Raw genomic sequence first — 11,912 nt, 5'->3', positions numbered from 1 at the left:
TGTTGTCCTTGAAGTAAGGCTTCGACTTCGGCTGCGCAGAAGACTGAGGAGCTGAAGTTCTAGCCTTCTTCTTGGGAGGCACGGACCCCTGCGAGGTACTGGCCTTCACGGTCTGCAATCTCTTCAAAAGAAGGGCAGAAGCGACCGAGTCCTCCTTCAAATCCTTCTGAACAGAAGGAAGTGTCCCTCCAAAAAGAGTGGACCCAGAGAAGGGGGCAGTCAACAATCGGGACCGGTAAGGTTCTTCGACCGGGCGGTTTTTCAACACAGAAAAACGCCTAGCCAACAAGACATTGGCGAGCAATGACACCTGTAAAGACGCCTAGGCTCTCAATGCCCTGTTCAGGGCAGAGGTAACTCTGTCCTGAATGTCGGCCTGCTCTGTCTCAGATATCCGACCCTCAGGCACATCGGATACCCTATATAGACTAACCGTCAGAAAGTCTATATAAGACAGAATTTGAATGGGAAGGCGCAGCAGCCTCTCCATCTTGTGGTGCTCCTTGGAGCCGAACACCACCTGGTCCACTGACTTGCCGGGCCAAGCTGCCAATTCTCTAGGCTCCAGCTTAGCTGGCTGAGAGGACAGCAGTCCATCGTGAATGGCATAATCAGAGGCCTGAACCTCTGATAAATCACCAACACTGAGCTGCAACCCGGCAAACCCAGGCGTGCGAGATGAAGAAGAATTCTTCTCCATAACTCGAGACTGGGCAGTGGCCAGAGCTGAAGACACAATAGTGCCTTCTGGCAGTGAGCGATCTGACTGAGCAGATGCCCGTGGAGCCACCAAAGAACCCAAAAGGGTGGTGGACTCCGGGATGGATGATGCAGAAGGTGGTGGGCAAACCTCCGCCCCGAGAATCCGAGATACATCGGCCCTAAATGCCCGCATCCCAGACAAAACCTGCTGGGCATCCACCTCAGCAGCCTCGAGGTCACCCTCCTCCTGGAAATCCTCAACCTGAGGATCTGCATCCGACAAACCAGATTGGTCAATATCGGAGCAGCCAGGGGAGAGATGAACAACATCATCATCCTCTGCCAAACCCACGACCTCACAGTCCATATCCTCCTCGTTGCCTGGACCCGAGGTCCCAACGGGGAGAAAAGGGCCAGCAAAAGAGACAGACTCAGGAAAACTCTCCTGAGCAGGCTCCAACAAGTGGCGTTTAGGAGCCGAACTCCTAACCACAGAAGCTGAGGGCTTCGACCTAACGGTCGAAGCACGACCCTTGGACTCGGAGACAAACGGGACTGCACGAGAAAAGTCCTAAAGGTCCGGCGAACCTTTCTAGGACCGGCCGTAACGGCACCCGAAGCATCAGTAGGTTGGGGGGGAGCAACCGAACCGCTGACAGGTCTCCGCGAGGGAGAGACCCAAACCCCAAGGGTTCCAAGAAGGAATAGCCATGGGGTTAAAACCGTATCCCTGAAAATACGGAAAAGGTCCCGTGGGTTGGGAGTGACCCCAGAACTGGCCAAACTGGCCTGCCTGAGACTGGGGCTGGCCAACCTGACCAAAGGACGAGGTTGGACCACCACTCCCTCCAAGTGGAAACCCGGACATGTATGGGCCAGGCCCATAACTGCCGGGATGCTGCTGAAACCCAAAACCATCCGCAGGCTGGTTGGGGGGGCCCAAGGATGGTTGCCTGCAGGCACCCGTATACCCTAAGCCAGGGGGAAAAAGGAGGCCGAAAATCGGACACCTGACCAACAAACCCAGGACCCTGAGGATGACCCCCTGGGAAAACCGAGCCAGCACACTCAGGAGGCGGACCTAATAGGACCGGGACCAGGTAACTGGACGGGAGGGAAAGTTGGACCAGAATTGATGCCGGGATTAGAGAGCTGCGCATCACTAATCCCAGTGGAAACGGACAAACCAGAAAGGAAGTCTGTAGTCCCTGAACCCAAACTCGGACGAATAGGTCCGGCATCAAGACCGCCCCCAACAGCAACACCACCTGGAATGCCGGAGCCGCTGACAACGTCAGAGACCGGCGGCTGGTAGTCCCTACCCGAAGGCAAGCATGGAAGCTTACGAGCATTCCCAGCCAATTCGACCCTAGATCGAGAAACGTCAGGGTCAGGCTGCCCCTCCCCTACTCCAGGAACATCCTGGACAGGAGGGACCACCCCCTGATCTCGAGAAGAACCTGTAGAGACAGGAACTGCCGAGACAGGAACAGAAACAAACTAGAAGCCTGCTTCCTTCTCCTCCCGTAAGATGAGGACGAATCCCTCTTACGGGAGGACGAAGATCGCCTTGGTGTAATGCCGGCCTGGCCAAGAGCCTCTCCAACTGGACAAAGTTCACAAGGAGAGGACTCATGACAAGGGCGACATAGGGGACATGCATCATGTGGGTCCCGTTCCTCATAGAAATGGGAACACCCATGAGCAGACCCCTGACGCTGACCCGAGCGGGACATACCAGGCATTACAACGACAATTACGTAAACAAGGTAAGAAAATTACGTCAAAAACGTAAAATATAAGCAACACACCCTAAACACGTAAAAAAACAGTGTTAGGTGACACAAATCTTACCTAATAACAACGGCAACGAAGCCTCAGCGACGAAAAACCGAACAAAAAACAAACGTATATCAACATTGTAATATCAGACATTACAGGATAGAGATCGGAAACAACAAAATATCTGTCTTTTGTATATTACAGTTATCTGCCCTTATGAGTAGATATTGTTTCTGATTTTTTTTTTCATGGTTTTGATAGCGAAGATTATGTCATATTCCTGAAAAATGTGTTATTTCACCAAACCTTGATGCAACCTATCTACAAGGGCAGATAACTGTTATATGCGAATGAAGAGTAAATTAGCACATGCATATATTTTCTGATATGGAACAGAAAAAATGAACTGAAGAAAATAGTATACCTGAGAGGGACCTATAGGAGACTTTACCAACAATGATCCGTAGTACAATCTGTTTAAAGGGAAATAACTCAGAATGGACCTAAAGCCAAAAAAGTTACCATAGGTAGCTGCTTTTTGTGGGTAAGATGTATACCTGAAGAAGAATCAACAAGTTATGCTGAAGTATGGAGTTTAACATTCCTACCAGCAGCTATGTCAAGCTCTACCGGAGTGTCCAAGACATTTTAATTTCCAGCTTTTTAAATATTGTTTACACTGTCATGTATGTGCACTAATGCAGAAGTTTGTTTAAAAGAAATCAAATTGAAGCAATACTATAATTTGAGCAAAAGGTTTAAATATATGTATTTATTTAAATGATTATGCAGTTTAAAAAAAAAAGGAGATCAGTGATGAGATGGACCAATACATAAATTCAAGAAAATTGAATTTCTGTGATATTCTGGTGGGGAATGATTTAAAAGATGAAAGACACATGATTGATTGCACAAGTAATGTTCAACAATCGTAACTAATGAACAAAAACAATCATTTACAAATGTTGTACATGTAAGATTGTCTTTAACATAAAACACCCATAATTGAAAACTTTTCTTATTTAACAACTGTCGCTATTTTTTATGACATTAATAGCTTTGACTTTGAGGTACATAATTATATACAACATTTATAATGTAATAAAATATGTATATCAAATTATAATTTGTTACTGCATGCAAACTGTAACATTACAGTTTGAATTTATATACATGTACATGTAGATAAAGGCATATTTAGCATTGGAAAATTATATAAACCACACTATTTATCACTAAATGGATGCGATTTAACAAAACTTTATCCTTCATAATTACATATATATGTCAATAACTTTGATTGTATCTTTTGACATGATATATATATATCAGAAAAACAAATAGCACATCATGTCTATGGTCTGCTGACTTACACTAGTAAGTTGTTGTTAAAAGGATAATATATGTAAGTTGATTAACCCTAGTGAACTTGAAATATACATGTACGGATGTAACATCATATCTTTCATATGAATAGCCTTCCTTTCCATCATACTTCTGACTCATTTTTAAATCTATAGGCCTCTTTGTTGGTATAATTTAAGCACAACAAGGGTTCTAGGGCAATCTGTATATGAAATTTAAGACAGATCCCTTCAGTACTCTCTGAGAAATAGCATTAACAAACTTCAACTATCAAAATTCAAGATGGCTGCCTGTTGGCCATCTTATTCATCGATCAGTCCTAAAATGCAATATGCACAACTAGGGCCCTAGGGGAACATGCATGTGAAATTTGAGACAGATCCCTTCAGCACTTTCTAAGAAATAGCGGTAACAATCTTCAACTATCAAAATACAAGATGGCGACCTGTCTGTCATATTGTTCAGCACATGGTCCCAAAAGGCAATATGCACATCAAAGGCTCCAGGGGAACCTGCATATGAAATTTGAGATAGATACCTTCAGTACTTTCTGAGAAAAAGCAGTAAAAAGAACTGTTTATGGACGGAAGAACAGACGGACGACGGACCAGGGACAAAAGGCGATTTGAATAGCCCACCAGCTGATGATGGCGAGGATGGTGGGTTTAAAAGCCAAGGTTTTTATGAATTAGTCATCTCAACACTTTTGATAGGCATTCACTATCAAGCACGATACAGTCTCATTATTTCAACATAAAATAACAAGAGGCCCATGGGGCCTGTATCGCTCACCTGGACATTGTAGCAATTATGGTGAAAGTAAACAGTTGTTCCAATGTATACATGTTTTAGTTAATCATATATAGGATTGTTCCTCTTCAAGATTACTTATATTGATTTAAAACCAAATTATTACTTCTTGCATGGAGTGCCACCTCAGCTGCATGAATAAGATGCCAGTATATAACGCTGTCTGTACACAACTCCATAAAAACTTATATCCATATATATAGAATTTGACATACTAGTATTTACCCTTGTTAATCAAGGTTGAGCATGACTACATCTACTCACTAGTTGTACTGTTGACAATGGAATTTCCCAGTACATGTTTTACATGTATAGTTGCGTGATAAAGACTAAAGAAGATATTGCAAGCAATTCAAATCCCCTCTCATGCATCTTTGTGATTTAATCAGGTCAGATGGCAACTAGACCAATTAAAAAATATTCTTATACTTAACTGCTACAGTCAAGCCTCATTATCTGAAAATCTTAACTCTCAGACCTCACTTCACTTGATCAGCCAAATGTTTTGTTCCGATTGTTTAATTTTATTCTTTGTGTACTTTATATCTCAAAGTTTCTTCATGGTCCGATTGACTTTGAGATAACAAGATTTCATAGTATGAATGAAGAGTGTGATCAAGATCAATTTTCAAAATAACTTGTCTCAGCAGTGCCTGTCTTCAAAGACGTTCTATAAATAGTAATGGCAACCTCTCCTTGGGAAACTGAAACATGAATTTGTTAGAGGTTCACGTGCAAGGATACTTTGCCAATGTATGAAGTTTAATTAAAAATCCTGTTTAAAAATGGTGTCACTTACATGATAGCAAAATGTTAACTTACAATTACAAAGTCACCATTTATGCAAAATCTGACAAGTAGCCATTTAAAGGAATTTCCTCTATTTCCCCTATTGGGCCCAGCCCCTCTGGCCCCAGGGGGGTCAGGGTCAACATTTATGCAAAATCTGATCCCCTTCCCCTAAGGAAGTTTCTGACAAAATTTGGTTAAAATCCATACAGTACTTTATGACAAGTAGCCATTTAAAGGAATTTCCTCTATTTCCCCTATAGGGCCCAGCCCCTCTGGCCCCAGGGGGGTCAGGGTCACCATTTATGCAAAATCTGATCCCCTTCCCCTAATGAAGTTTCTGACCAAATTTGGTTAAAATCCATCAAATACTTTATGACTAGTAGCGATTTAAAGGAATTTCCTCTATTTCCCCTATTGGGCCCAGCCCCTCCGGCCCCAGGGGGCCCAAGGTCACCATTTAAAAAAATCTATTCCCCTTCTCCAAAGGATGTTTCTGACCAAATTTGGTTAAAATCCATCAGGTACTTTATGACTAGTAGCGATTTAAAGGAATTATCTCTATTTTCCCTATTGGGCCCAGCCCCTCTGGCCCCAGGGTCACCATTTATGCAAAATCTGATCCCCTTCCCCTAAGGCAGTTTCTGACCAAATTTGGTTAAAATCCGTTCAGTACTTTATGACAAGTAGCCATTTAAAGGAATTATCTCTATTTTCCCTATTGGGCCAGGCCCTCCGGCCCCAGGGGAATCAGGGTGACCATTTATGCAAAATCTGATCCCCTTCCCCTAATGAAATTTCTGACCAAATTTGGTTAAAATCCATCAAGTACTTTATGACTAGTAGCGATTTAAAGGAATTTCCTTTATTTCCCCTATTTGGCCCAGCTCCTCCGGCCCCAGGGGGGTCAAGGTCACCATTTATAGTTTCTGACCAAATTTGGTTAAAATCCATTCAGTACTTTATGACTAGTAGCGATTTAAAGGAAATGTTGACGGACGGACGCCGCACCATGGCGAAAGCTCACTGGCCCTTTGGGCCAGGTGAGCTAAAAATCTGTACTGCTTAACTGTCCTATAACACTGATAAAGTCCTATAGGTTGTGACTTTAGAAAAGTAATGTACTACAGATATATATCATATCATCATTGTTATTTTAATGTTATAATGCTATAGTTTTTATGATATTAATTACTGTATTCAAAAACATACCAGTAACATATGGACAGTGTAGCTCTTGGATTTCATAGATTATAAATATGTACATGTCTAAATGAATACAGGCTGTTTAAATATTTCATTGTCAATACTATCAATACACTGTATAATTATGGTATATGCATATACATGTATCTTGAATATCTTTTCAGTTAATCAATATCATTGAAATACTTACTCTAAGTTACTCACACATTTATGCATTATTAAGGAAATATAGTATGCATACAGTGCTGTTATTACTTATTTAATATTACACGTATTCCACTGGACAGAGATAACACAGTTGTTACATACAGTGGATGTTGTGTTCCCCTACAGAGATACACTAAATAGTTCACATGTTACATACAGTGGATGTTGTGTTCCCCTACAGAGATACACTAAATAGTTCACATGTTACATACAGTGGATGTTGTGTTCCCCTACAGAGATACACTAAATAGTACACATGTTACACACAGTGGATGTTGTGTTCCCCTACAGAGATACACTAAATAGTTCACATGTTACATACAGTGGATGTTGTGTTCCCCTACAGAGATACACTAAATAGTTCACATGTTACACACAGTGGATGTTGTGTTCCCCTACAGAGTTACACTAAATAGTACACATGTTATATACAGTGGATGTTGTGTTCCCCTTCAGAGATACACTAAATAGTACACACAGTGGATGTTGTGTTCCCCTACAGAGATACACTAAATAGTACACATGTTACACACAGTGGATGTTGTGTTCCCCTACAGAGATACACTAAATAGTACACATGTTACATACAGTGGATGTTGTGTTCCCCTACAGAGATCCACTAAATAGTTCACATGTTACACACAGTGGATGTTGTGTTCCCCTACAGAGATACACTAAATAGTACACATGTTATATACAGTGGATGTTGTGTTCCCCTACAGAGATACACTAAATAGTACACATGTTACACACAGTGGATGTTGTGTTCCCCTACAGAGATACACTAAATAGTACACATGTTACACACAGTGGATGTTGTGTTCCCCTACAGAGATACACTAAATAGTACACATGTTACATACAGTGGATGTTGTGTTCCCCTACAGAGTTACACTAAATAGTTCACATGTTACACACAGTGGATGTTGTGTTCCCCTACAGAGATACACTAAATAGCACACGTGTTACATACAGTGGATGTTGTGTTCCCCTACAGAGTTACACTAAATAGTACACATGTTACACACAGTGGATGTTGTGTTCCCCTACAGAGATACACTAAATAGTACACATGTTACATACAGTGGATGTTGTGTTCCCCTACAGAGATACACTAAATAGTACACATGTTACATACAGTGGATGTTGTGTTCCCCTACAGAGTTACACTAAATAGTACACATGTTACACACAGTGGATGTTGTCCCACAAGTCACTAATGTTCAGTGTGTTGTGTTCCCCTACAGAGATACACTAAATAGTTCACATGTTACATACAGTGGATGTTGTGTTCCCCTACAGAGATACACTAAATAGTTCACATGTTACAACAGTACCACAGAGATACACTAAATAGTTCACATGTTACACACAGTGGATGTTGTGTTCCCCTACAGAGTTACACTAAATAGTTCACATGTTACACACAGTGGATGTTGTGTTCCCCTACAGAGATACACTAAATAGTTCACATGTTACATACAGTGGATGTTGTGTTCCCCTACAGAGTTACACTAAATAGTACACATGTTACACACAGTGGATGTTGTGTTCCCCTACAGAGATACACTAAATAGTACATGTTACACACAGTGGGTGTCGTATTCCCCTTTAGAGAAAACACTTCAATAAAGTGTATCAAATCAAAGTATCATATCAATCAAAACATCAACCCTTAGAAGGTTCATGCTACCCATTTTCATTTATGAGATGTTTATTTATTTTGGTTCTTACTGTTTTGATACTGTCTCTTTGTAATTTATCATCTAATTTTATAAGTGTCTAACAAATTCTTCTATGTGTTCATAACACAAGTTAAAAAGTTGATCTCATAAACAAAGGTCAAACAAAACCCTTTTCATGAATTTAGAAAATTATTAGGAGAAGTCATTCTTCACAATTAATCAACAGCAAACTTATAAAATCTGGTGCAGTGCTGAAAATGTACAAACTTACTAAAGATATGAGATAAAAATTGTTCATGATTAACAACAAATTAAAAGAAAATGATAATACACATTTGGAACATACCTGATCGAGTGTTCATACACTGACTGTACAACACTTTTTTCCTTTTTTCTGGTTCTGATAATGGGTCTTATTTCTAAAGGAATTTCTTTTTCAAATTACTCATAGATATTTTTTCATAATCTGATAATTTGCTTCCTATAATGACAAATGACAGAGACAAAAGGCCTTAACTCAGTTATGGAAGAAAAGGTCCTGTTAATATTCATATTTGTTTTTGTCCTTGATATATATATGGCAAGATGATGATGAAGTTGTGTCATTTTATAGTTTCTCCAGCCATAACCAGTGACTGAACTATGATAATTAATGACCCTGTTTATTGCATACTACCAACTTCTCCATACAAGGAAAGAGTGGCAAATGAATCACTTGCAACCACAGTTGAGTCCACATAATCCACTTCCATGGCCAAGTAAAGGTTATTGCATGGCTTTCGAGTAATAAGGGATTTATTACCCCTGAGCAAAGCGAGGGGGTAATAAATCCCGAGTGACGAGAAATCATGCAATAACTGACTTACTGCATGCTTCTTAACCTCGAACAAAAAGACAGGTTGATTGAAAAATTCATACCTTTCCATCCTTATACCCCACTCTCCCATTGTTCTCTATTTTTATTTACCTGTATCTATTACTTACATCACCATGAAAGGGGTTGGCCATGTGTGCAATAACCTTTACATGTGCTATACCAACAATGCTCAATCAGCTTACTGTTATACATTTGTATCAGCTTAAATATAAAAACCAAAATTGTGTAATGCTTTAGAATTAATATCAGTAATGATATGCATTTATATAGTTTCAGTTAGACAATAAACTTTAATCAAATACACTCATGTGGGTACATGTAAATGTATATATATATGCATACTGCTATTTCATTGCCCCATAATTTTGTTGCATATATTTTAACATTTAACTGATAGTAAAGAACACACTGATCATATCATATTACTAATATATAAGCAAGTACATTTGAATATATATGATGCTTTACTTATAATTTATATTGTATATTGCAAAGATGTAGTTATTATAAGTGATCACTAACCCAAAGCTATGATATATTTTTAGTTTAAATTTCTGCTTGTTGTAGTTAAACTGGTAGCATAAAATAGTTTAATATGACATAATTGTAGTTGCAATATAATATGCAAATGGTGCTGAATTTCTTTCATTCCAATATTGACATACAAAATATTGGGTCAATGGAAAAGAGTCAAATCAAATTCAAATTTCGTGTACATATTTGTCTTTGATGTATTCACTGTCAAAGTAGATGACAATAATTGAAATGTCATCTCTGTAAAACCTGGCATATCCTGGAGCGAGAGATAGTGTTTCTGAGATTCTTTGGTGCTCTGGACCAAGAGCATGACGCAGAAGATACGAACAAACATTATCATCTTGTGGTTTCTTCTTCAGGTCATTTTTTCTCTTTTTGAGAGCTTCACTTATGTTTCTCAAACTCATGTTTGAATTTGGTTGAAAATTCACCGGAACCTGGTGTCCGATATTGTGACCACCAACTAACTGAACTACCTTTTCTGCTGGCATTTGTTCCCAGAGTCCATCTGAAGCTATGATTAGAAACTTGTCTTTAGGTGTCAGTGTGTGCTGGATTACTTCAGGCTCAGCAGTAACATAGGGAGGGGTTTGATATCCTCTAGGTATTAAGGTTTTGCCGTAAATAGGAATATCATAGGTACTTGTCTTTTCCACATGCTTCAAATCTCTTGCAGACCACTTAAACTGAGCATCTCCAAATGCCCTGAGGGGTGCCAAAATCCCAAAAAGCCTTCCTTGCTGAATCATATTGGATCGTTCATTGGGATGTACTTGCAAAAGTCTCCGTATTTCTGATGGATTTGCTGCATCATGCATTTGAGACAAGGGTAGTGCATTCCAGCCATCTTCATGCTGCACTCCTAGAACTGCTCTACAATCTCCTGTATTGGCTATGTACAAGTCTGTGTCATCTAACATTGCTACACATGCACATGCTCCTTGAAATGCCATATGCATAGAATTAAATTGCAACTCTCTGTTAAGTGTTGTAGGAGCAGCTTCACTCATCAGATCATGGTCAAGAGTATTAAATGCACTGATAAGATTTTCTTTAATTGTTGTTTCTTCATATAAAGAAAGGATCTCTGATGCAAGTTTGGACAGTTTTGCTTTGTAAACATTTTCCATGACATCTGTGAATACGCTTTGTGGTCCATGCAACCAATCCACAAGAGAAGAAATGTCATAATTGGCTTTTCTTACCACATCAAGCACTTCAGGTGGAGACATGGTCACTGATATGTAATTATAGAGTCTTTCACATACAGCCTGTGAACAAAAGTCCCCTCCATGACCATCGAAAACACCAAACAAATACTGCCCAGGCTTTGAGTTCTTCAATTTGGCTGAAGCATCCCTGTCTTCTATTGGATTGTTGGCTGGAAGACGATTGCAGTCAAAGCTTTTAACAGCACCATCACCAGCAATTGACTGCTCATTTAGCCTAATGTATGCGTTGACCTGTTGGGGAGACAGTTTAGCAGACGTCGCAGGTCTGAAGAAGTGTGCACTTGGGTGAAACATACGCACAATAGTCTGTCCCAGCCTCCCACCGATTGTAAATGGCATCCTGAATTTAATGAAGGTCAATGTTGAAAGCCTACATGACGACAGCTTTTGTAAATGCTCAGCAAATCTAACAGACATAACTATGTGTCAGTTTTCCGCAAACTGTCATTGGCAAACGTTTAAGAAAGCGCGATCACTACATGACTGCCACTTTGTCTTTAACCAATGCACCAACTGATCTTGTCTGCTATCATAAAACATGAATCGGAAATGTGACACGGGCGTGTAAAAATAAATATGGTCTGATATAAAAATCCGGATACAGCTTTTAAATCAGGTATCAAATTTAGTTGGTATATGTATCAAATATTAATAGGCGGTTATATATATCCATAATACTTCTAAGCGGCATTTTAATTTTTTTGTAGAAAAGATATTTTG

General features: G+C 39.9%; 1 protein-coding gene across 1 annotated transcript; it reads right to left on the bottom strand.

Moving 5' to 3' along the window:
* Window positions 1-8,205: 8,205 nt before the first annotated feature.
* On the bottom strand, window positions 8,206-11,743 carry LOC138316124 (pyruvate dehydrogenase [acetyl-transferring]-phosphatase 1, mitochondrial-like). The gene has a single exon (XM_069257637.1). The coding sequence runs from the start codon at window positions 11,607-11,609 to the stop codon at window positions 10,125-10,127; it is 1,485 nt and encodes a 494-aa protein (XP_069113738.1). The 5' UTR covers window positions 11,610-11,743; the 3' UTR covers window positions 8,206-10,124.
* Window positions 11,744-11,912: the final 169 nt, after the last annotated feature.

The sequence above is a fragment of the Argopecten irradians genome, chromosome 2 (assembly GCF_041381155.1).
Source record: "Argopecten irradians isolate NY chromosome 2, Ai_NY, whole genome shotgun sequence".
NCBI classification, from domain to species: Eukaryota; Metazoa; Mollusca; class Bivalvia; order Pectinida; family Pectinidae; genus Argopecten; species Argopecten irradians.
Note: the sequence above shows the minus strand (reverse complement) of the source record. Positions and strands in the feature narration are given on the sequence as shown.

Excerpts from the sequence above, each read along its gene's own strand:
- LOC138316124 (XM_069257637.1), bottom strand. The coding sequence starts at position 11,609 with ATGTCTGTTAGATTTGCTGAGCATTTACAAAAGCTGTCGTCATGTAGG.